Source organism: Geotrypetes seraphini, chromosome 1, assembly GCF_902459505.1.
Source record: "Geotrypetes seraphini chromosome 1, aGeoSer1.1, whole genome shotgun sequence".
Lineage (NCBI taxonomy): Eukaryota > Metazoa > Chordata > Amphibia > Gymnophiona > Dermophiidae > Geotrypetes > Geotrypetes seraphini.
This window is the reverse complement of record NC_047084.1, coordinates 445,757,825-445,783,312: the sequence shown is the minus strand read 5'-3', so window position 1 is coordinate 445,783,312 and position 25,488 is coordinate 445,757,825. Positions and strand designations below refer to the sequence as shown.

General features: G+C 43.1%; 1 protein-coding gene across 5 annotated transcripts in view; it reads right to left on the bottom strand.

The window, feature by feature from the left end:
* CNTLN (centlein) overlaps positions 1-25,488 on the bottom strand; it is a 557,312-nt gene that overhangs the window by 245,145 nt on the left and 286,679 nt on the right. For all 5 annotated transcript variants that reach the window (XM_033920529.1, XM_033920556.1, XM_033920539.1 and 2 more), the window contains one exon: positions 17,188-17,279. In XM_033920529.1, coding sequence (XP_033776420.1) covers positions 17,188-17,279 — 92 coding nt within the window. The remainder of the gene's footprint in view (positions 1-17,187; positions 17,280-25,488) is intronic.

The window sequence follows — 25,488 nt, the reverse complement described above, 5'->3', positions numbered from 1 at the left end:
GACCCTGTTTTTAATTGTAAATCGCTTTGAATTTATGATATTGCAATACATCAAAATTTTAATAAAACTTGAAACGATATATTCTGGGTTGTATGCAAGGATTTGCACCAGGTTTCACTTGGTTTAAGTCTGTGCACCCAAAGTCATTCACAGGATTCGGCACTAAAGGTTATTATATAAGGGGTGCTTGGCGCAGAGCAACTTTTATAGAATGCAATTCTGGCAAGGAAATATCTGGTGCCATTTACGGAATCTGGCCCTTAATGTCTGCTTTGGAACAAGTATAATGCTGATGAGAACATATTTTCAAATATGTTACCAAACCATGTCCAAAACACCCCCCCCCTTTATAATCTGTTCTCTCTGTGGCATCTATATGTAAACAGCAGCATTGTAAAGGTAGTATTTACATGTATATATAGTACCATATACATGAAATGCCACTATTTATGTAAGTAGTTATGGCACAACTGTTTTAAAAAGACCTAAAAAACATTTAGAGGGCATAGCCTATTATGAGTCAAATATGTACTTATGTTATAGAATACTAGCACGTACATGCGTCATTGATCCCAGTAGTTGGTATTTATGTATGTAAGTGCTAGGAACTATTCTATAAAGTATGTGCCAAATTTGCTTAGAGTGTACTTGCAAGGGAGTGTAAATGTGGGTGGAGCATGAGTGGGCCATGGACATGTCACTCAGTTCCACATGTTTCATGGCAAATTTAGGCATGTAAATTTACACCAGCCATTGACATGCCAAAGTTTTGGTGCACCAAGCCTTTATGCTAGTATTATATAATGGCACAGACGTGCCTAATAGAGGTATGTATAATAATAATAATAACTTTATTCTTCTATACCGCCACAATCTTGCGACTTCTAGGCGGTTTACAATCAAGAGTGCTGGACATTCAGCGAAATACAATAAGTAGATATTCAGAGGAAATACAGAGATCAGGAGGCAATAGTATAGAAATACAATTTGCTGAGCGAAAATGTAATATGTACATTTTAGTAGGTAATGTCCGACAGGACCTGTTGGGGATAAATAGCAACGTAAAGTTACGATAAGATGAAGATAACAGATTATATTTATAACAGTGCTGTAAGTTCAGGTGGAATAGGGAGGGGGGAGGGAGAGGGAGAGCGGGTCAATTGTTTAGGTATTTCTGGAACAGGTATGTTTTTAGGCGTTTCCTGAATTCCCCGTATGTAGTGGGCGAAAGCAGTTGGTCTAGGACTTTGCCCCATAGGACTGCTTGGTGAGAGAGAAGGTGTTCGTGGTGTTTTTTCATTTTGCAGCCTCTAAGTGGAGGGGAAATGAGTTTTGGGTGTGTGTTTCTCTTGAGTTTGTTATTAGAAAATGCGAAAAGATCCGTTATGTACTTGGGGGTCAGGCCGTATAGTACTTTGAAGCAGAGGCAGGCAAATTTAAACCTTACTCGGGCTGCCGTTGGTAGCCAGTGCAGCTGCCGATAGTAGGGTGTCACGTGGTCGAATTTCTTCAGCCCGAAGATAAGTCTGACCGCAGCATTTTGCATTATTTGGAGACGTCTCATATTCTTTTGTGAGATTGCTAGATAGGCGATGTTGCAGTAGTCAAGCTGACTCAGTATGAGGGATTGCACTAGGATTCTGAATGTTGACTTATCGAAGTATGATTTAATGGTTCTGAGTTTCCAGAGAGTAAGGATGTATGGGGATGGGGACACAAAAAAATTCTTTATTACTACGGGGACGGGAGGGGATGGATGGAAAGGGAACAGGAGAGGATGGGGACTAAATTATGTCCCGGTACACACCTCAACTTTGCGGCCTCAGACCCTCCCTGCCCGCCCGGTCTGGCATCATCTCCATATGCCCCCTCCCCCCAACACGTCTCCTCTCCACCACCCACCCAATGCCTACCATTAAATTCAGTCTTTGACCCTGCAGATCAGTAGCAGCCATATAGAAAGGCTGCCTATGGCCTGCACCAAGACTTTTCTTCTTAACCGGCCTGCCCCTTCTGACGCGACTTCCTGTTTCAGATATCCCTTTCTTTTTGTTTCTTGACCATCAGAATTTCAGCGTGTTAAGAATTGTTACATGTGAGTATACTTGTGCATTTCAAAAATAGTGATATTCATTTCATGAGACTTTGCTGTCTTTAACACACTGGAGATATTAAAGGGACACATTGTTTTAAGGCCTCTGAAATAGGCTTTTTGCCGAAACATGGGCCGTGTCGGGTCATTTGAATAAAGAGCATTTTGGTCTTCAGGCCATTTGTGCTTTTCCTGTTGCATCTCTGAAGGTCACAAAATAGTATTACTTCAAAATGTTAAAAATAGGTTTAAACACTTCATTTTTTTTTTAAAGATGGCCCTCAGTTTTCCTGGGTTAAATTTCAAAATGGAAGAATATGCATGCATTTAACATACATTAGCAGTTATAAAATTATGCTCTATATGCAAAAAGCTGAGCTGCTGGCATTACATGTTGGAGCGTTCTTTTTAGTTATCAATATTTTACATGCAGCTGGATTTTGTTGTTAAAGGATGCTGTCAGTCATAATGATAAAAATACAAAGCCTTCTGGGATTATACCCTAAGGTAGCCATTTAGCACGTTGTATCTGAAGAAAAAAGCCTCATTTCTGGCAATCAAAATTATAACTGTGTTCTAAAGATGATGACTGAGTATAAATTATGTGACATTCTTGACTAGTGTTCAAATAATTTCAATTAATCACTCCAGTATAAGATAAATGAATGTGAGCATCGCTTGTTCTATGTGCTATTATTTTAGCACAGTGTTTGTCATTCAGTAATAACGAGATAAAGCATTCATTACATGACCATATGGCATTTGTTTGAAATATATACAATCTTATCTAAAGTAAATTACTGCATTTCTCCTTCAAGTCCATTTGTAGAAAAACTGAAATACAAGTTCAGTAGTTATATTGACATGTTTTGGTCACATTGGGAGATTTAATTTGAACAAGTTGCCATAAGCAGTACATGTCAGTATCTTGTAAAATTACAAAAGCTTATATGGTAACTAGAAATAATCACCCTGTAACAATTAAAATGTTAACTGAGATGTTAGCTGATCTTTACAGAAAAAGATTCCTAAAACTTCTGTGTTAAGCATATAACTACAGTATAAATCATTACCTTCTGTTTTAAGACTTCTATTTGGAGAATTATTTGGTGCTATAATTGGCCAAAACTATGTTACTTAAGAAACAATGAAATGAAAACAAGAAAGATAGATTAGGTTCTTATCTCAATAATCTTCTTTTTTGTAAATAGGTGTATCATTCTGGACAAGTGTGTAGTGAATCCAAACCCACACACTATGCAGAAGGTATCAATCACAGTTTTCAACTCCGCCTCCTTCCTCAATGCAGCATACTGCTCCCCTTCAGTTTGTTCCAAAGCAGGTGATAGCCCTTATGACAGAATATAAGGAGAAGAGGTATGGGAATGCTCCCTAAGTCTGTTCTGCTCTGCAAGAAATATACTAAACACAATTTATGAATAATGTGAACCAATAAAACCACAGTGTAAAACAACCATAAGTTGAACATTTATAGTACTCATATGGTCCCCAATGTGTGACTTTTTTTAACAATTACTTAAGTACTTATATTCCTTATAACTGCCTGGCTAGAAATATTTCAGGCTAGAAACTCATTTTTGATTGAGACAGTATTCCATAAGCAGGTGAGTCATAAAACCTGGGTGGGGATCCAGAATGACACACCTATTTACAAGAAAGAAGATTATCAAGGTAATAACCTAATCTTTCTTTCTAGTGTAATAGGTGTGTCATTCTGGACAAGTGGAACACACCAAAGTAGTCTCTGGAGCCTAGGGCGGAATTGAGGAGCCTGCCTTCAATACTGATGACCCAAAGGCTGCATCTGATCTCGCTGCTACAGCCATTCTGTAGAACTTTGAAAATGTATAAAGAGTGGGCCAGGTAGCTGCCCTACAGATCTCCGGCAGGACCACCTGGGACTCTGCCCATGAAGAAGCCATGCTTATGGTCGAATGCACTTGCAAAGCTATCAGTGGCTGCTTCCTGAAGAGAATGTAAGCCGACTCAATAGCCCTGCACATCCATCTGGAGATAGTAACCTTAGATGACACCTTGCCCAATTTAGACTTACTGGTGAACATGAATAATTGATTGGAGAGACGAAATTCGTTAGTGACCTCGAAATACTGCAGCAATACTCTCCGTACATCAAACAGCTGGAGAACTTTGTCTTTTTTCTCCGACCCTTTGGAAATGAATGCCAGCAGGCGCACTTCCTGCGTCTGAAATTTAAGAAAGAGTTCTCTGCAGAAAAGTGCCTGCAACTCCGAGACCCTTCTCGCTGACATGATAACTACTAAGAAGGCTATCTTCACCAAGAGATCCATCAAAGACGTCTGCTGTAAAGGTTTATACGGAGACTTGATCAGATCCTACAGGACAATGCTAAGGTTCCCTGGCTGGCAAACAGGTAGATGTAACCTGAACGACCCCTTCAGGAATCTGGTTGAGAGGCAAATCAGACATCATTCCCTCGGGCTCTGAAACAGGAAATACCAGCTACTTGCACCTTAAGACAACTGACTGCCAGCCCCTTTGCTTGGAGTCTTGCTTGGAGAAAAGCTAGCAGCACTGAGACCAGAACTTGTAGCATTTCCACCTGTTCTTTAATACAACAGTGCTGAAACATCTCCCAGGCCTTAGCATAAGCTGAGACCGTGGATGATTTCTTGGCTCTAAGTAGCAATAACCACCTTTGAATATCCCCTGTGCTCTAACTCAGCGTGCTCAAGAGCCATGCCATAAGACCACAGTGTTCCAGCTCTTCTAAGGCCACTCAAGGGTAGGGGAAGGGTCTGATCCATAATATATTATATATTATCATGCCTGTGGGGGATTACATATCTTGTGGGTTACCAGACCATCACATACATATGCACAAGTATTATTGGCGTGCCTATTGGGCATGGCTTGAAATGTACTGCATGCAGTGCTGTGTACTGTCAAAACAAAGAAAAATCCAACAGGTCTGCAGTGAAAATAGAGCAATAGATTAAAAAAAAAAAAAAAAACCTGCAGTGATGATGTACAAGGTTCAGGAACTTTAATTTAGGTAAATAAAATGTTTTTCACAAGGACAAGCAGGCAGCATATTCTCACACTTGGATGACGTCCCTGGATAACACCTGATATGGTAAGTAACTGTGCTTTATTTATTTATTTTTTTTTAAATAATAGCTTTTATTGAGATACGCCTCAAACATAACATAAACAAATAGAATACAGCAGCAAGAAAATAAAGTGCAAGCAACCACACTCCAAATAACACCCAAAGTGTAATCAAGAACAAATACAAATACAATCCCCCCAATCTAACAATAACAAACTACAAAACCCACCAAAATGCAGTCAAATTCCCCCCCCCCCCACCCCCCAGGGACAAAACACAATTCCTACAACACCCAATTAGGTCGAGAATCATCCAAAACCAGAAACCCCCCCCCAAAAAAAATGGAATAGGGATATAAATAAAGGTTCCCCCTAGTCTCCGCCATCCCAGTCCAGCCCCATGGTCAACTCAGTGCCCCATTCCACCCCTGCCACTGATCCCCACAGAAGCCCGAAATCTGCGCCAAATGTGAGCATAGCCATGGAGTTTACCATGGCGTAGGGCTGTTAAGTGGTAAAGAAGTTGCCAAGTAAGCAAGCGGTGCTCCACCATGGCCCACGTGGGAGGGCGCACCTGGTTCCAAAGGGAAGCAATAGCTAATCTAGCAGCAGTGAAGGCCAACTTACAAAACATAGAATCACCCCAAGCTAAATCCAATTGATGCCAGAACAACAAGGCATGTCGCCAATCCACCGGAATGGGGATATCCAAGATCCGAGACACCCGAGAAAAAAATCCCAATCCAGAATCCAGACACCCGCTCACACTGCCACCACATATGGAAATAGGTACCCTCCTCCCCACAGCCCCGCCAACAAAGAGCACTTGCACCTCCCTGCCAACGAGCCACCACCTGAGGGGTATAATACCAACGAAAGAGAACCTTGTATCCATTTTCGATCAACAAGGCCGCTATACCCACCGAAGAAATCTCTGACCAGATATCCCCCCAGGTGTCCCAGGATATATCAGAGCCCCAATCACCCTCCCATGCCCTCATGTATGAATGTGGGGTCCCCCGACAATTGAGGCATCTATATATATCAGAGAGAGCTCCCCTCCTGAGCACCGGTCCTAGCAAAAGCTCAAAGGGAGTTTTACCCCCCCTCAGATCCCTCAAAAGACCCGAGGCCCTGATATAATGAACTACTTGCAGGTAAGGAAACAAATCTCTGACCCCAAAGCCAAACCTGCCCCGGAGCTCTGTAAAGGGTCGAATACGGCCCAAAACCGGATCCCACAATTGACCCACACACACTAAGCCCCTAGTTTCCCAATCAGCAAATACTCCACCACCCCTTCCCGGTAGAAAATCTGGATTATATCTTAACGGGGTATACCAGGAATGGCGCCTACCCAGCAATAAACTACCCCGGGTCTGATTCCAAACCCTCAAAGAAGTTCCCACTGAGGACAAGCCACCCTCCAGCCGCACCCTGCCAGGCAACCAAGGCCAATGTAACAAAGGCACCCCACCGCTTAAACTTTGCTCTATCTCCACCCACGGTTTCGGCGTCTGCGTCTGCCACTCTAAAAGGGCGCGCAGCTGAGCAGCCTGATAGTATTTTACCACATTGGGAACCCCCAACCCGCCGTCGCCCCTACCCATACATAAGACCGACCTACTCACCCGAGGTCTCCTTCCAGCCCAAATAAAGTGAGAGATATGCCGTTGGACTCCCTCCAACGTGTTCCTACCCACCCAGAGCGGCAGTACTTGAAATAAAAACAAAAGACGAGGCAAAATCATCATTTTCACAACTGCCACCCTACCCAACCAAGAGAAATACTGATCTTTCCAACTAAGCAAATCCTGACGAATGCGTCCAAAGAGCGGGGGGAAATTAAGATCATAGAGATCCACTCCCGGAGGTCCGAAATAAACCCCGAGGTAACGGAGAGAATGCTGAACCCACCGGAACGAAAACCGGTCTCGGAGGTAAGCCACTCGATCATCAGACAAGTTAACGTTAAGGAGCTCAGATTTTCCCACATTGACACGAAATCCCGACACCTTACCATAAGTATCCAACTCCCGTAAGATAGCATGCAGGGAACCCTCCGGGTCCTCCACCGTAAACAAGAGATCATCCGCAAATAAAGCCAACTTATAATCCCCCACCCGGCACCGTAACCCCCTTGATATCCCGATTCAACCGCACCCTCTGCGCCAGGGGTTCTATCGTCAAAGCGAAGAGAAGAGGTGAAAGAGGACACCCCTGACGCGTTCCCCTTGCGAGCGAAAAAGTCTCCGAGTAGCCACCATTTACCTTTATACATCCAATAGGGCAAGTATAAAGGGTCTGGATCCAATCCCGCATGCGCGGACCCAAACCTACAGATTCCAAAACCCTGAACAAGAAAGGCCAGGAGACCCTATCGAACGCCTTCTCAGCGTCGACCGACAGAAACACCGTTTCCCTCGCTCCCCCCCTTGCCCTTTCAAACAAATTGTAAACCCGACGAGTATTGTCGCCCACTTGTCTACCCGTTACAAAACCCGACTGATCCGGATGGATCAGCCGAGGAATCCAACTCATCAATCTGTCAGCCAAGATCCGCGTAAAGAGCTTAGTGTCAACCCCCAACAACGAGATCGGCCTATAAGAAGCACACTGCAGGGGATCCTTCCCCTCCTTGGCCAACACCGTCACACCCGCTAATCTCATAAAGTAGGGGAGGGCACTATTCTCTTGCAAGGAGTTAAGAAAACGCAACAAAGGAGGCAGCAAAAGATCCTGAAAGCGTTTATAATATCGAACAGTAAAACCATCCAACCCTGGCGACTTACCAAGGGGCATAGAAAGCAGCGCTCCACGAGCCTCAACCAACGTGAGAGGACGGTCCAACCGTGCCACATCATCTGGCGCAATCCGGGGCAACTCCGCTGAAGCCAAATAAGCGTCTAGGTCTGGTAAGGACCCAGATGTTTCCGGTGCATAGAGATGGGAGTAATACTCCACAAAACGGGCCCGAATAGCATCCTCTTTCCGCAACAACTCACCAGAGGCTGCACGTAGCGAGAGAATCTGATTGCGCGTCTGCCTCACTTTCAGACGATGGGCAACCAGTCGGCTAGCTTTATTAGAAAATTCAAAATAACGCTGTTTGAGAAGCTGTAAATTGTGGTGTAAGCGCTCCAGGTCCAAAGCCTGAAGATCCCGGCGTGCTTGAAAGAAGCGTTCCCGTAAAGCAACATCCCAAGGGCTACGCTTGTGCAAGCCCTCCATCCGACCAATCAAAATCAGCAAAGCCGCCGCCTCTTCCCGTCGTTTACATTGCCGGGCCGAGGCCAGGGCTATCACTCTGCCCCTAAGAGTAGCCTTTAACCCCTCCCAAACCGCTTCCAACGAAGCGCCACATTCTACATTCACATCTAAATAGTCCTGTATCCACCCTTCAATCTGCGCTCCCACCTCCGGATCATCCAGGAGACTATCATTAAAACGCCAGAATTTGCATCCCGAGCCACCACCCTCTCCCAGGAACCGCAACCAAACTGGGGCGTGATCCGACCATGTTAGGGACTCAATCCCCGCTGATTCCACCCTCCGAAGCAGTCCCCGCTCCACAAAAACAATCAATTCTAGAATAAGAGGAATGGATAACCGAAAAATAAGTATAATCTCTGACCGATGGATGGAGCCACCGCCAACAGTCCACTACATTCAGAGTAGCTAAGGCCTCCCTCAACAGTTTGCGATCCCGCCTCCCATACTGATCCGCCCGCCCTGAATTATCCAAATGAGGGGTTACTGTAAGATTAAAATCCCCACCCAAAACCAGGGCACCCCCCTTAAACCTGAGAATTATAGGCACTAACTCTCGAAAGAAGACCCCCTGACCCTCATTGGGAGCATAAACATTAACCAGGGAGTATAAGACCCCCTCAATCAAAGCCTCCAACATTGTATATCTACCCTGAGGATCCCGCACCACCCTCTTCACTTCACAACAAATCCCCCTACGAAACAAGAATACCCACCCCACCCCTCTTAGAAGTGCCTACCCTGGAAGCCCAAAAGGCCTGAGGAAACCTAGAATCCCTAACTAGAGATTCATGGGACTGGAGTAGATGTGTCTCCTGGACGAAACATACATCAGCCCGCAAGCGAAGCAGCTCCCTATAGAAAGCTCGTCTCTTATTGGGGGAATTTAGACCCCTGATATTATAAGAGACCAACCGGAATCCCTCTATAATCCAATGAGAAGAATGGCAATGCAACCCCAACCCCTACCAACTTGTCCCCACATCTCCCGCTACCCCCCCAACCCACTCCTCCACCCCCCCTCCCCCAAAGTGAGAGTCCACAGATATCTCACCAGTATACAAGGAAGTGATCCATCCCCATGGCCCCTTACACAAACCCCACAACACAACACTAACTGTCAAATACAGTTCCCACAACAATCCCCAGAATTCAATCCGCCCATCCCCAAAGCCCCCCGCACCACACTTCTCACTCCCCCCTCCCCCACAGTACAACATTCCCCCACAGAACACCAATACATCTCTCCAACTTCCCCCTTCCCACCCTCCCCCAGAACCAGTCCATGGGCAACCCCCTCACAGTTCCTTTCCAAAACTCAAACCCAGGTACCCAGCTCCAAGGAGGGGTCCGTACACACACCCCCTGCAGATAGGGAAGTATTGAAAAAACTGGAACAATACAAGCACAGTCAGTCAGCCCTCAGGGGGGGGCACTGGATGTAGAAGCGGTAACTGGAAGAGGGTGTCCACCTCCTCGGCCGCCCCTCCCGCTCTGGGATCCTCTCTCCACTCGCTGCCATCGGGAGGGGGCGGTAGGCGCCACTCCGTTCAACACCGCTCCCCCAGCAGGAACAGCCTCCTCCGGGATCTCAATGCCCGCTTGCTGCAACAGACCACGAGCTTCCCGCACTGTAGTAACTTTTGTGTGAACTCCATTAATAGTAATCACCACCCCAAAAGGGTAGGTCCAGCGGTTGTGCAAATTACTACGCTGCAATGCTTTGGTCACATCTCTGAACGCCCGACGTTTCTGAAGCGTGCCCGCAGCCAGGTCTTGATAGAACTCCAACCGATGGCCTTCCCATGTAACTGTGCCCATCTCCCGGGCTCTGCGGAAGATCTGTTCTTTAAGGGTAAAGCTCAGGAGGCAGAGTACAATATCTTTAGGTTGATCGGATGCCCGAGGTCCCAGAGCTCGATGTGCCCGCTCAAGTCCCGGCTCCAGGGTATCATCTTGTAAAAGCCACCTGATCAGCTTAATAGTAGTAGCACGCACATCTTTATACTCTGGTAAGTCCGGTAGGCCCCGCACCCTCAAATTGTTACGCCAGGTGCGGTTCTCCAGGTCCTCAACTTTGTCCAGGAGGATTTGATAATCAGCAGAGGCAGTTTCCAAGGATCTTTGCACCCCGGTCACATTCTCCTCGCAGCTGTCCAGCCGCATCTCCACAACCTCCACCCTGGTGCCCACCTCCACCGAATCAGTTCGCAACTCTTGCACCGCTTCCCGGACCTGCACAGCCACAGCCGAAATTTCAGATTTCACCTCAGTAATCCAACGCTGCATGTCCGCTTTAGTAAGCGGTTCCGGCGGGGCATCCACCTGCACGGGCTCAACCAGCATGTCAGCGACCGGAGCGATAGCCCCACTCAATCGCGCCGCTTCTCCGCTGCTGGTCTCCGGGCCCGCACCACCACGTGCTGCCCGGCCCAGCGCCTGCTCCATCGTGCGCTGGCCGGGTTTGTCACCGGGTAATTTTTTGCGCGTTGCCATGGGGTTCCCCGATCCTTCGCACACCTCACCACCACTCGGGGAGTGGAAAAATGCGCCGTTTTCACAACCTTAAGCAGTTAGATCGCCGGGCCCGAACGGAGCTTTCAGTTTAAGCTCCCATCCGCGGCGATGACGTCACTTCCTCCTCCAGTAACTGTGCTTTATTAACCATTTTATGAAAAACATTCTATTTACCTAAATAAAAGTTCCTGAACCTTGTACATCACTGCAGCTTTTCTTTTGGATTTGGTGCTGTGTACTGTACCATATTACCCATGCCTAGGGAGGCCCTACAATGCTATACATATGAATGTGATGCATCCAACGGAAGAGAGTTGGGTGGGAACCTCACCTTGCCAGATTACAAAGACATACATATACCACAATGCCTCATACAATTCTTAGCTGGAGGCTTTGTTGTGTTGTAAACTGTGCTAGCTTCCAAGGATAGCAGATGGTGGCCTGTCTGGTGACATATCATATTGAAGTTTATATTGTAATCCTAGCCACTGAAGTATAAGAGGGGCACCAACACTCAAGCACTGAACCTGTACTTTGGGTCTAGGTTTTTGCATGGAAAGTATCAGCACATTTGTGAGTGACAGAGAAGGGTTAGGATGGCTGTTTTAGATTGGAGATTCAATCATTAGGCATGAAGATAGCTGGGTGGGTGATGGACATGAGGATCACTTGATCCCTTGCCTGACTGGTGCAAAGGTGATATATCTCACACACCACCTAGATAAGATTTTAGACAGTGCGGGGGAATAAAGCATCATATGATTAATTTTTGCTGAATTTAGCATTATAAAATATTGCTTGAAATAAAATGTGTTTTCTGACCTGGTCTAGGCCATCTGCCTTCATAAAAATTGGCAGCCTGAAACCAAAAGGTGTTAAGTACCCACTTTCAGTGAATACAAAAGATAGCTGGGTTTGGTATCAGTCAGTGTTAAACATGAGGGAAACGGGGAAAGTCCCCGACACTACAATTCTTTTCTGCTCTGTAAAAAAACATATCTATTAACATTATAACATTCAAGTATCTGATCAAAACAGATAGAAAGACTGTGCAACCAGCACTAATTTTATATAGAGCTTTTAGCTACTCACATATCTTGTTATAAAGCAGAAACATAAACCAAATTACACTTTTTTGAGTGTTTTTCATTTTTTTTCTTTTTCTTTTTTCAGTTCATTTGAGAGACAGAGAATTCTCCAAATTCAGAACGATCTTAAGACAGACGGAAGGCGAAGCCCACTGACAGAGTGGGGCTTCAGGACCACTAAACACACCTAGAAGAAAGATGATTATCGAGGTAAGAACCTAATTTTTTTTTCTTAGTGTAAAGTGTCTAGTGGTCCTGAATTCTAAGGACATATCAAAACAGTCCCAGGGTTGGCCCACTGAGCCTGCTTTCAAAATAGAGAACCTGTGTCCTCTCTTCCTAAATGGCAATGAGTTGGCTCGGGAAGAGGTCGTTTGCATTCTGCCCAAAAGAAGCCTTCTTGACTGATTCAGGTGGAATATTTATAATTGTTGATTGCGGCAATGTTTTGCCAACTACTGCTTTTGCAGAGAGAGTTATCTGGGCTGTTTGCCTACAGACGAAAAGACAATTTATAATAGAACTATGCTGTTTGCTTTTATAGTTTTGCTTTTTCTTTGGTTGCTCTGACCTAAGCTCTTCTTTTATGCTATGCTTCAGAGAATGTTATTTCTGTATGCTGTAGTTGACACTGATATTCCTCTTTGCTATCCCTCCGGTTGGGAGGTCCTTTCTTCTCACTGATGACCTTTTTGTTTTCTGCGTAGAGGGATCAGAGGTTTTTGTGGGGGGTAGGGTTTTTTGTGGGGAATGGTGTGGGAGTTTTTATAGAGCATAAATTTTAGGTTTCTATTTTGGTTTGATTGAATTGTGACTGTTGGTGAGAGGTGTGAGTGTACAACATGTGCAATGTGTGATTATGGCTAAGTTACATATTGTTATTATTAATGCTCAAGGCCTCAACTCTCCCTTTAAGAGACAAAGTTTGTTATAAGAGGTACTTTGACTTGAAACTACCGTTTGTTTAATTCAGGAAACTCATCTTAAGAAAAAACATAAATATTTGTTGAATTTTAAACAATTTCCTTTAGGTAGTTTGGCCTCTCATCCTACTTATCTCAGGAAGAGTTTAGACCTCTATTTTGGAGCAATATGCTGACCTGAGGGTCGATTTCTGGCTCTTCATGTTTCCATAGAATAGCCCTGCACAACAAGTGGTCCGCGGGCTGCATGTGGCCAAAAACGGCTCTCACTGCGGCCTGTGCCTGATACAGCTCTCACTCTGCTCTCCTGCCTGTGGGAGTTCAGCTACTGCACCAGCGCCGCCAGCTTCTCCCACTGACAGGAAGCTTTCCAGCGGCTACAACACTGACAGGAAGCTTTTCAACAACTACTTTTGCGGACGCAACACATGGCAGAGGGAGCGGGACATTGGAGAAGCAAAGTTTTGGGTGTTTTTGGAAACTTCAGAGATGCAGGTAGGACATGGAGATGGAGTGTTTGAGAATGAAGGAAAGAAATTGGGCCACGAATGGGGAGACTGGGGAGAATTGAAGAAAATTGAAGAAAGATGAAGAGATGCCATGCCCTGGGGAGGGGAATACAGAGAAAGTGAGAGAGACGGAAAGACCTGAAACAAAGGGGAGGCAGAAGAAGGGGGAGGGCAGATGTTAGACTTGGGGATGTCTAGAAGGAAGAGAGAGAAAGAGACTGCAGAGAGGTGGAAAGATTCTGAACCAAGGAGAGAGGGAGGAAGGAAGGAGAGAGACAGAGAAAGACCTGGAAGAAAGGAGAACAAATGCTGGACAGGGGGTTGGGGGGGTGTAAGCAGAAGAAAGACAGAGAGAGAGACCTGGACCAAAGGGGAAAGACAGGAGGCAGATGCTGGACTATGGGAGGTGCAGACAGAGGGGGAGAGACCCTGAGGAAGAACAGAGAGATGCAAGATCATAACAGAGGAGAGAGAGAGAGAGAGAGAGAGAGAGAGAGACCTGGACCCAAAGGGGATGGGGCTGGATTGTGAAAGAAATGTTGGATGCACAGTCAGAAGGAAGTCCATCCAGAAATTAATCAAATCACCAGACAACAAAGGTAGGAAAAATGAATGTAGTGATTGAAATGTGTCAGTTTTGAGAATTTATATCTGCTGTGTGTATTGTGTGTATATGGGATTTGATGTGGTGGGCAAAACATAACAAGGTCCCTTTAGTACTATTAGCTATTGATGCTGAAAAAGCATTTGATAGGGTTGAATGGGGCTTTTTATTTTAGACACTGGAATACTATGGGATGGGCCCTTTACTCTTCTCCCAAAGCACACATTAAGGTTAATGAAGGCTATGGGCTGCCTGTCCTCCTGGGCTCTGCGGCCACTGCAAGTCTGTGCTTGGCCAATGTAGCTTTGGAGGACTCTGGAAAGGGTCTCTTCTCTTGGGAACTTACCTCCCGCAGATCCCTAGACCAGGAGGACTTGGAGGAGGCTGAGCTCAAGGCTCCTGTCCCTCTCCACACGCTCTGTCACACATGGGATATGACGCTCCTTGGCTGGCCATTCAGCACAAACCTAGCAGGAAGGCCTGAGGGGTCATCCCTGTTGATTACTAGTAAAATTGAGGGGTTTTGAAGCAGATGGAGGCTTTAGAATAAAAGATAGTTTAAAATCCAAGATAGCCACTGTTAGAAAAATTGCACCAAAAAATGGCCTGTGGAGACTTCTCTGAAGTACAATAATTGCAGGAAAAGGGGTTTTTGAGGTGGGGGGACCTTGACTCTGGCTATAAAAACCTTTACATATCAGTTTTGGACCCCACCCCCAACAAGATTTACCCCACAGACTATAATAGCCATACTCACTGTGCCATGTGCCTGCCTGCTTTAGCTCAGGAATGCAGCTAGAATAAATGGAGAAGAACTCTGCCTCACAAGTTTGCCAGACAAACTTGTTCTTCAGGCAGCCAGTCAGATGGAGGTCAGACTGAGCCTGATTACCCAGAAAACCCTGTGCCATGTAGGAGGAGATGTCCACGTAGCCACCTACTATTAATCCCCAAGAGGGGAAGGAGCCTAACGCTCCAATGGGGTTACCTTCGAAAACTAATCATAAACTACATTAAGTTAGTCCAATAAAAAGGTATTATTTTTTTTCCACTGATAAATCAGGGATGTGAATAGCTACACAGGGGACCGTCCCTGAGCTCAACAAATACAAAAGCAGGCTGGTTAGCTAGGTGTCCCTGAGGACTGATCCTACTAGCAGCAGACTTCGGCAACGCAAATCTACGTCTTCTTCCAGGCATCAGTCCCAACAAGTTGGAACCTCTGGCACTGAGTCTCTGACCGAACACTTAGAAAAATACCTGAAAATAAAACTGCAGAGCAGAAACACTTCTGAGCATCTTGCATATAGAAAAAAAATTGAGGGGCTCCCTTGGAAAAAGTTGGAGTTCCAAACGATGATTGACAGCATTCTGCAAGCAACTTATGGGTTCAGATGCAAAACCCTAGCATTTAGGACCACTAGACACACTGCACTAGAATTAGCATTTAGTGGCTAAAACTTACCTCCCCTTCCCCCCTTTTTTGAAGCTGCATTAGGCTTTTTATCACTGGTCACAGTAGTAAAAATAAATAAATAAATAAATCCTACGGTCATAGGAATTCTATAAGCATCAGAGTTTTTACCGCTGTGGCTGGTGATAAAAAAGCCTAACAAGGCTTCATAAAAGGGAGGGTTAGCCAGGTATATCACGAGATAGCCACCAATTTTAAAAGCTGACTGGCTAAGTTTACCAACCAAATTGGGCCGTCCAAATAGCTGGTTTATATTTGGCCACTATAACTTATCCAGACAGCACTTAAAATTGACTTAGCCAGCTAAATTTGAGCTGGTCAAAAATAACCAGATATTCAATGCCAGTCACCAGAAAGGGCCTAGAACTGAATATCTGGATTTTGTGCCAAATGTGGGACTTAGCTGGCTTCCCTCCCGTAGTCTCAATATTGGCCCTGTTATGTCATGTGATGTCATAATCTTTATGCTTTCAATCTTTTGGTTCTGAGATCAGGAAGTTTCTGGCTAAACATTATGACTAGTGAATAATCTGCATATTTAATATACACGTTTAAAATTATTTGTATATTCAAAAGGCCTGCATGTATAGCAAGTGTCACTGAATATATACAGGAATCTGTAGATATCCTGCTATTCAAATATTGGCATGTTTACATAAAGCTTATATGCCTCAGCCTGCATGTTTGCAGTGAATGTTGTGCTAGACATACAAGATATTCATATAGGGGCAGTACTGTATACTGATGAAAAATATATTGTGAGTATCACCTCAGAATGCCCCAACTATGTCCCCTTTTGCTCCATATATATGGAGAGTAATTCTACAAAGGGGCCCCTATTTTTAGGTGCCAAGGCAGCACCTACTTGGAACTTATTCCATAAAGGAAAGTAGACATCCTTTATAGAATTCTAGTTAAGTGCAGCTGGTCAAATTCAACATTCTTGCACTAAGACAGCTAAAATAATTTATAAATTATAGTAGGTACTCTATAATATATGTGCATAACGATATGCCCCACCCATGCTCCACCCAGACTTCACCCATGTATATACCTGCCTTCTAATAATGTACCTTTGCATTTCAGCATCATTTTATAGAATAGCATCTAACCGGAATATTGGCATTTACTTGCATCTGTGCACGTGTGTGCATATACCAGTATTCTGGTCATTTATGCTTGTTCTTGGCGCCTAAAAACAGGCACCCATTTGCACAATTATCTTCATGTCATCAGATTTTTTTTTTAAAGTAGTTATGCATTTTGGCAAGGCACTGAACATATAACTACTTTTGAATATTGGACTCTGCAAGTTTACAGTTAAAATCAATTGAACCCTTTTGGTTTATATTACACACGTTGTCTCTCAGTAAATTCTTAATTTGTACTGTCATTCTCAGAGTTGGTCTCACACAGTGTCTCAATATTTAAAACCCAAACACTGATTTTTGATAGAATTTTGGCAGATAGTGATTTTTTATAATAAAACTAAATTACACAAGGAATTCAAGACAAATTCATAAGGCTTGATAGTATGACCCTTAAAGGTAAAATTTAGATGCAGTTTACTTGGGCTTAATGCATAACAGATTAGCGTACCTTTTGTAATGTCCGATCCAATATTTCTTTCACATTTTTCTTTGGGGTACTGTTCTTGACCCCATCATCTTCACCAAGTCTAAAGAGTAGTTCTGCCAGAGAATAAATATTATATTATGACACTTCATATCCTTTTGAAACAATTCTCAGTCATTTTTAAGATAATCTGTTCTTTGGTTATCCCAATTATAAATAATTTGATCTATTTTCTTGTCAAGCCTTTGGTCAGTCTCTTAAACAGTAACCCTTTTCAAAGTCTTGTGGCACAAAATTGCTCATCTTTGTAGCTTCACAGTGGGGCCTTTTTTCTGTAGTATGAGCTTTTAAAAAGTACAATAGATCTACAGGTTAAAGATACTATACTTTTATTCCCATTTTCATTTTTATATAGACCATCTCCCTCTTTACCTTAAAAGCCAAATTCACTACCTTTTTTTTTTTTTTTAAATCTACAGTCACTAGTTTAATTCTCCCAGTCTAGTCTCCTGCCAGGAAGATCAGAACGAATGGTGATCAAAGCAAATAGTGCAGAACTATTCCAATAAGAAACTTTAAACCTCTGTATTTTTGCTAAATACATATAAATCTCCAAAAAAACTGCATTTGCCTTAATGTTGTAGACTCAGGAATTAAGAACTATGCTACCAAATTTGCTAACTCAAGGAAACATCTTTTTTTTTATAGATATTCTTCCATTTTGGAATAATGTTATAAGGGACTTGAGTGTGTGAATCATGGTTTACATAATCATGACTGCCCAGGAGTATAGATGTACCTTGTCTGTTTTATAAAATACTCACACTGATGCCAATTCTTTACAGTACCACTCTATTATACTTGCTTGAAATAAGGTATAAATGTGTGCATAGGAGTTGCAATGGGAGGTGCTACGGGCGCCATTGGCTGCCATAGCACCCTAAAAAATCCATCTCCCCAGAGACATTGCCGCCACTGCTGTGGCGGCAAAACAAAGATAAAAAGACTGGGGTTATTCAGTTCCTTCTACATGCAGGCTCTGCCCCGGAAGAAGAAGTGATGTCAGAGCTGTGTGGGACTAGCAGCCGGAGTAGGAACTGTGCGGTCCAGTGGTCTTTTTTTTTCTTTGTTTTGCTGCCACTCCTGCTGTTCTCCATACTAACAGAAGAAGCAGCAGTGGTGGTGGGGGTGTCAGGTTGGTGGGGAAGAGGGGAATGAAAGGGTACATACACTGGACTAAGGGGACAGATGCTAGATGGGGGGGGTAATAAAGGGGCATATACTAGATGGGGGGGGGTAAGAAAGAGGACCGACGCTGGATAGGAAGAGAGGGGTAGAAGCTGAATGGGGAGAAGAAAAGGAAGAAATGCTGGATCTGGGAGGGAGGAAGAAAGGGGCCAGAAACTGGATTAGGGGAGAGAGGGGGCAAATGCTGGATGTAGGAGGGGAGAGAAGAGACAGATGCTGTATGGAAGAGCAGAAGGGGCAGATGCCAAATGGAAGGAGAAGAGTGGAGGCAAATCAAGTTTCAAGTTTATTTAAATCTTGATATACCACTGTTATAGTCAAAGCGGTTTCCAATTAATACAAAGTGTTAAAAAGTTTAAAATATATAAAAAATATATAACATAAAGGGAACGAATAAACAATTGCAATACAGACGCAACATGATACACATGGCCAAATAGGGAGGATACATTGTTTAAAATAAAAGAAAGGGGAGGAAAGAAAAAACAAAAGGTAAAAGGGAGTCTTTGATGTAAGGCCTGTTGTCTGAGTTTTTTTTGAACAAAAAAATAAGTATAGATCTCAAAAGCATCTCTGAAAACAAATGTTTTAAGATTAGATTTAAAATTATTGAGATTCTTTTCTTGTTTCAGGGTAAGAGGTATAAAGTATTTCACAATGTTGGAGCAGATTGTTTTATGTGTTGTATCATAAAACAATTGGCGGACTGAGATATTGTTAGGAGGAGCGTAGCATCCTATGTGGGTCGTATGGGATTAATATCCTATCTATAAAGGATGGAATGTGATTAGATTGGACTTTAAAAGTAAGAAGTAGTATTTTTGAAAGTGATCCTATGTGAAATGGGTAGCCAGTGTGCTTTCCTGAGAAATGGTGTTACATGATTGAATTTTTTAGCGTTAAAAATGATTTTTACTGCACTGTTCTGAATGATTTGTAATCTCCTGATCTCCTTTTCAGTGATGCCCTAGTACAGTGTGTTATAATAATCTAAAGTTGAAATTACTAAAGAATGAACAAGGATATTGATTGAATTTGGATTGAGTAGTGATTTGAGAGATCTGATCATTTTTAGTTTGAAGAAACATTTTTGTACCACAGAGCTGATCTGAGTTTGGAAAGATAGTGCACTGTCCAGGATCACTCCTAGAATTTAATGGTTGGTACCAATTCTATTGATAATGAAGAAATACATATTGGGGATACAAGGGTTTCATGTCGGTCTTGAGAGAAAAGCATACATTTGGTTTTTGGTATATTAAGAGTGAGAAGATTTTGAAAGAGCCAGTCAGACACAAGATTTAATTTTTTATTAATAATCTGGATGTCAGCATTATTGTAGTTCTGAACTGGGTGGATTAGTTGAATGTAATCTGTATAGGCATAGACTGTGAATCCTACAGATTGGGCGACAGTTAACAATGAAACAAGTTAAAAAGGAAATACCAGCTACTTGCACCCTAAGACAACTGACTGCCAGCCCCTTTGCAAGTCTTGCTTGGAGAAAAGCTAGCAGCACTGAGACCAGGTGAGGTATGTGGTGGATTTAAGAGGGAGCAGATGATGGAAAGAAGGGGGAGAGGTGGAAGACAATGAATGTGGGAGGTGAAGAGGAGACAAACACTGGTTGTGAGAGAGGAAGAGAGTAGGCAGACTCTGGATGGAAGAGTGAGAAGGGGACAGACAGGATAAGAAAGAGGGGCAGATTCTGGATGGAAGGAAGAGGAGGAGATGGCAGATGCTGGATGTAAGGGGGAAAGAGGAGGTAGATGATAGATGGAAGAGAGAGAGGGGACAGACAATGGATTTGGGGGGGAAGAGAGGAGGCAAACACTGGATGAAAGGGGGAGATGGGGATAGATGCTTGATGAGAGGTAGGGAGCAGATGCTGGATGCAAAGGGAAGATGAGGATAGATGCTGGATGAAAGGGAGAGAGGGGCAGATGCTGGATGAAAGAGGGGGAGAGGGCAGATGCTGTGTGGAAGGGGAAGAAAGAGAGGGGTCAGATACTGGATGGAAGGGAGAAAAAGAGGGGTGGGATCAGACACTAAATGGAAGGGGAAGAGAGGAGGGGGCAGATGCTAGATAGAAGGGGAGAAAGAGGGGCAGTTGCTGGATAGAAGAGGGGAAGAAAGAGGAGGGGGCATACACTGGATGGCAGGGGAAGAGAAAGGAGGGAGCAGATTATTGATGGAAGTGGAAGAGAAGGTCAAATGCTGGATGGGGGAAGAAAGAGGATAGATTTATTGACAGTCTGGTAAATAAGGAGAAGTGAAATAGGAGAATTAGAGTAAGAGAAAGAGATGGCAAGCTGTAGTAAAAAAAAAAAAAAGGGGGGGGAGAGGTAAATTAAAGACTGCATCATATGAAATAATTAAATCTGGACAGAGGCAGAAAAATAAATTAAAGAAAGGTATGTGAAAAAGGAGAGAAAAATGACAAATTGATATGAAATCTTGGCAAGAGAGTTAAGTGGAAGACAAGGAAAGCAGAAACCAGAGACTAGGACCAACATGATTAGAAAAAGTAAAATGAAAAACAACAAAGGTAGAAAAAAATAATTTTATTTTTAGTTTAGAAAAAAATAGTGTGGTATCTGTTAATAAACAATGAAAATGAAAAAAGGTGACATCTCTTTATTGGACTCATTTTAATATATTTGTGACCAATGTTTGGAGACCAAACCTTCCGTTCTTCATGTCAGAACAGGATACCAGACCTGTCCTGACCTGAGGAAAGAGGCTATGGCCACTGAAACCTAATTGAAAAATGTATTTAGTCCAATAAAATTGTATTATCATATTATCCAAATATTGTTTAACTGTATTTGTTAACTTATAGTATAACAATTGGAATATGTCAGTTTTTGAAATTTTCTTCTCCTATCTTTATATTTTGCAGCATGCATCATTTTTTTTTCTCTTTCTCCGGTGTCATATTGTAGCTTCTTGAGGATTCAATTTAATATTTTTCTATGTGTTTCTATTTTTAATTTATGGTTAGTTATTTTATACTGTGTGATGGTTTGTCAGTGTTCCGTGTGAATGAAAGAGACATGGTTTTCTGTGAGCATTATCTGTGCAGGATGGATCCGTACTAATCTGGCTTTTTTAGTTTTCCAATAGGTTTACTGATGATCTAGTACCGATTGCAGTGTTTGTGGTGCTGTGTTTTTCTAAGTAGGTACTTGTGGAAGTTCTGGTATGGTAGAATTGCTCTAAGCCTGATTGACATTTATAGTGTTTTCACAGTATGTCTGGTATGGGATTTTGGATTTAGATCGCACCTTTCTCATTAATAGCTCAAAACAAGTTACATTCAGGGACTGTAGCTACTATATTTCCTTGTCCCTGTAGAACAGGGATCTCAAAGTCCCTCCTCGAGGGCCGCAATCCAGTCGGGTTTTCAGGATTTCCCCAATGAATATGCATTGAAAGCAGTGCATGCACATAGATCTCATGCAGATTCATTGGGGAAATCTTGAAAACCCGACTGGATTGCGGCCCTCAAGGAGGGACTTTGAGACCCCTGCTGTAGAGCTTACAATTTAACCTCCTCTTCTACAAAACTGCGATAACAGTTTTTAGCTCGGTGAGCCGAGCTGAATGGCATGCGCTGCTCCCAACGCTCATAGAGCGTCGGAAGCAGCATGGGCCATTCAGTGTGGCTCTCTGCGCTACAAACTGCTAGCATAGTTTAATAGAAGAGGGGGTAAGATTTGTACCTGATTCAATGGAGGGTTAAGTGGCTTGTCCAAGATTTCAGTGAGCAGCAGTGGCTTCCCTGGAGTTCTTAGCTTGCAGCTCTATTAGATACTGCTAATACAGATAACACATTATCTATATTAATTAATCTTTGGTAAAGTCTAGCTAAACTGGCTAAAGTCTAGCTGAACTGGAGCCTGGTGGCTATTTGGAAACCTACCAAAAACATGAATAGGTAAATTATTTTATAGTTAACAGAAACCCTCAAAATTTCTGTTACAGTGCTGCTGAACATCACAGTTTACATGGCCAACAGGAAGATGCTGTGAATACCTTCTTGTATTTACGCTCTAAGCCATAAATTATAGAACAGTGATGAGCAGTCTGCTGCCATTTACACAATTAAGTGTACACCTATGCACACGGATAGCAGTATTCTATAAATGTAAGTGTGTAAACTATGCTTACTGTATATTTAGGTGACCTGTTACAGAATGAGGGAATTACTAGATGCAGAAATTGAAAGCAAACGTTTTCTGCCCCAGGCAAGAGACTTTGAACTGGATACTGAAAAACTGCTGACAAACTTACAATATTGCAGAGATGTGAATTTGAATAATGGGTCTTGATTTATTGCTGAGATCAATGATGTGGAGAATAAAACTAAGAAAGTTGGGTATAGAGGGAATTCATAACAAGAGAGTATGCTTTCCAAGGGAAGAGACAGAACGCTGCTGCATGCACTGAATAAAAATGGAGACTTCTTTCCAGATAGGTGGGAGCAAGAATGCCCATAAGGCTAGAGAGCAAGGAAATGGACCAATATGCTCAGTTCCTGACACTAGAGCGCACAGCATGCCACTAGGGGTACTGAAGTAAGTATCAACCAGGACACTAGTGTTTACAGATGATCAATCAGAGTGGAGAATGCAAGGACAATCAGTTTTGGAGACACGCTATAACCACAAATAAGAAAACCCAATGTGAGCATACAGACAACTGTGGGGCAAAAAAAAAAAAAGCAAAAGCAAAGCAGTGTTGCAAGGTTCATCTTATCCCTGTATTGTTTTTCAGGTGGCTACCCCTAAGAAAAGTAGAAGCTTATCGAGAGAGAAAATGGGGAATTCCTTTTAGACACATTGAGGGGCATTTTCAAAACTTATGTCTAAGTCCGATTTGGACTTATGGCACTAGACATCCAAAGTCGGCAGTAAGAAAATGCCTATTTTTTTCAAAAGGCAAACCACCATACGTATAGAAATATATATATATTTTTTTAATCCTCTATCTGGACATCCAGGACATTGGGACACCCAGACTGCCAGGATGTCTATTTTTATACCACATTTTCAACCAAAGTTTCATTCAAGTCCCAAATGCCCAGAACAAGAGTATTTGGATGTGGGATGTGCCAGTCCTGTAATGGACTAGCCACCCAGACATGGCAACAGAGCAGTGGGGCACCTTAGAAGGCATTGCTATGAACTTCATATATAGAGTGCCAGATAAACATCTCACCGGAACTCTCATATAGGTTATGGTGAGCCACTATACCCACCTGTCTACAACTCCAATAGCCCTTATGGCTGCAGGTGGCACCTATATGGCAGCAGAGTAGGATTTGGAAGGGGGGGAGAGTTGGTGGGCTCACATTTTCCACCATGAATGTAGTGGTTAGAGTGGCTTATGGGACTTGCTACTTCTCTCTAAGAACCACTAGCCCACCCACCAGGCTACTTAAGATCTACTCGGCTTTCCCATACCAGGTGCTGATGTTCTGGAGACTGTATGTACATTTGTATTCTTATATTTGTGGGTGTGAGAGGGGTCCATGAGCACTGGGGGAGTGTGGGGGTGTATTGCCTTGATGCATGTAGTGGTCATCTGGTCAGTTTGGGCACATTTGTGGCACTTAGATTTTTCTAAAACAGGTCTAGTTCCAAATGTATAAGTTCTGTTCAGGATGTCTTGCAAAATATTTATCGCCGCAAGACCTCCATGTATAACTAGCCCTTGAGACTGCCCAAAGTCCGCCCATAACATGCCTCCACCACGCCCATCTGGTGCTCGGAACGTACAGATGCTGGAAAACAGAAACACGGTTTTGATTATCGGCACTTGGACATCCTAGCAATTAGGACATCCAAGTGCTGTTTTAGGATGCTTTTTGGACCTCTGTGTTTTTTGATTATGGGCCCCTTAGGCACATCTTACATTTACACACCCAAAGTTACATCAGTTTTAAAGCTGTCTTAACTGTGAGTACCGAATGTGGTAAGCGCATCCTATGCCCGTCTCATGCACCGCTCATGTGAACTCCCACTTTGACATACGTTGCCTTTTACACATGCCTTTACAGAATAGCACTTAGTCATTTTATCAGCACTTATATGCGTAAATGTACACTTACCCATGAAAGTGCTGGCATTATGTTTATTTATGAATGCAAGTGAAGTATACATAGGGACACCCAGTTAATTGACCTTATGGTAGCTGGCTTTGCAAAACTCACACATTCTTTCACATGTTGCACTTGTATGGTACAAGGGGCATTCAATAATTTATCTACCTCAGTAGGAAAGAAAAAAGTTTTCAAAAATGTTTTCTTTTATTTTTCAATATAGTTCCCTGATAGATCCATACACTTCATCCACTTTTCCTTCAATGACTTTAACCCCTTTGAAAAGAATTCTTCTATTTAACCTTCAAACCAGAATGTCACGATTTCCTTGACATCTTCATCACTTGAGAACTGCTGTCCATGGAGAGATTTCTTCAAAACTCAGAACAGGAAATAATCCAAGGGAGCCAGGTCAGGACTGTAGGGTGGATGGTTCAGCTGCTGAAACTCACATTCTCAGATGGCAGCCTGGGGTGGCAAATGTTATGGCTCTACAAAAGTTGTTTAACAGTAGACCACTTATCTGAAAAGGTCAGTTCACGGCTCCAACACAGTCTATGTTTCGCTACACTACATCAGGAAGCCGGAAGGATAAACTTTTTATATTGATTTTATTTGCAGTGCGCAGTGCCTGAGTCCTTTGGTCTACACACTTTTTTCAACATCAAGTGTATAGGCCAAAGGACTCAGGCACTGCACACTGCAAATAAAATCAATATAAAAAGCTTATCCTTCCAGCTTCCTGATGTAGCATAGCGAAACACAGACTGTGTTGGAGCCGTGAACTGACCTAAGTGGTCTACTGTTAAACAACTTTTGTAGAGCCATAACATTTGCCACTCCAGTAAAAGCAAGAATCCTTGCTCCATGTAATGAGTTATGATTAAAATTCAAGCACCTTTCCAGCGACATTGTACCGCTGCTGTGGCGCCTTGCTGAAGAGCTTATGAGCACATTTAAATATTTAAAAG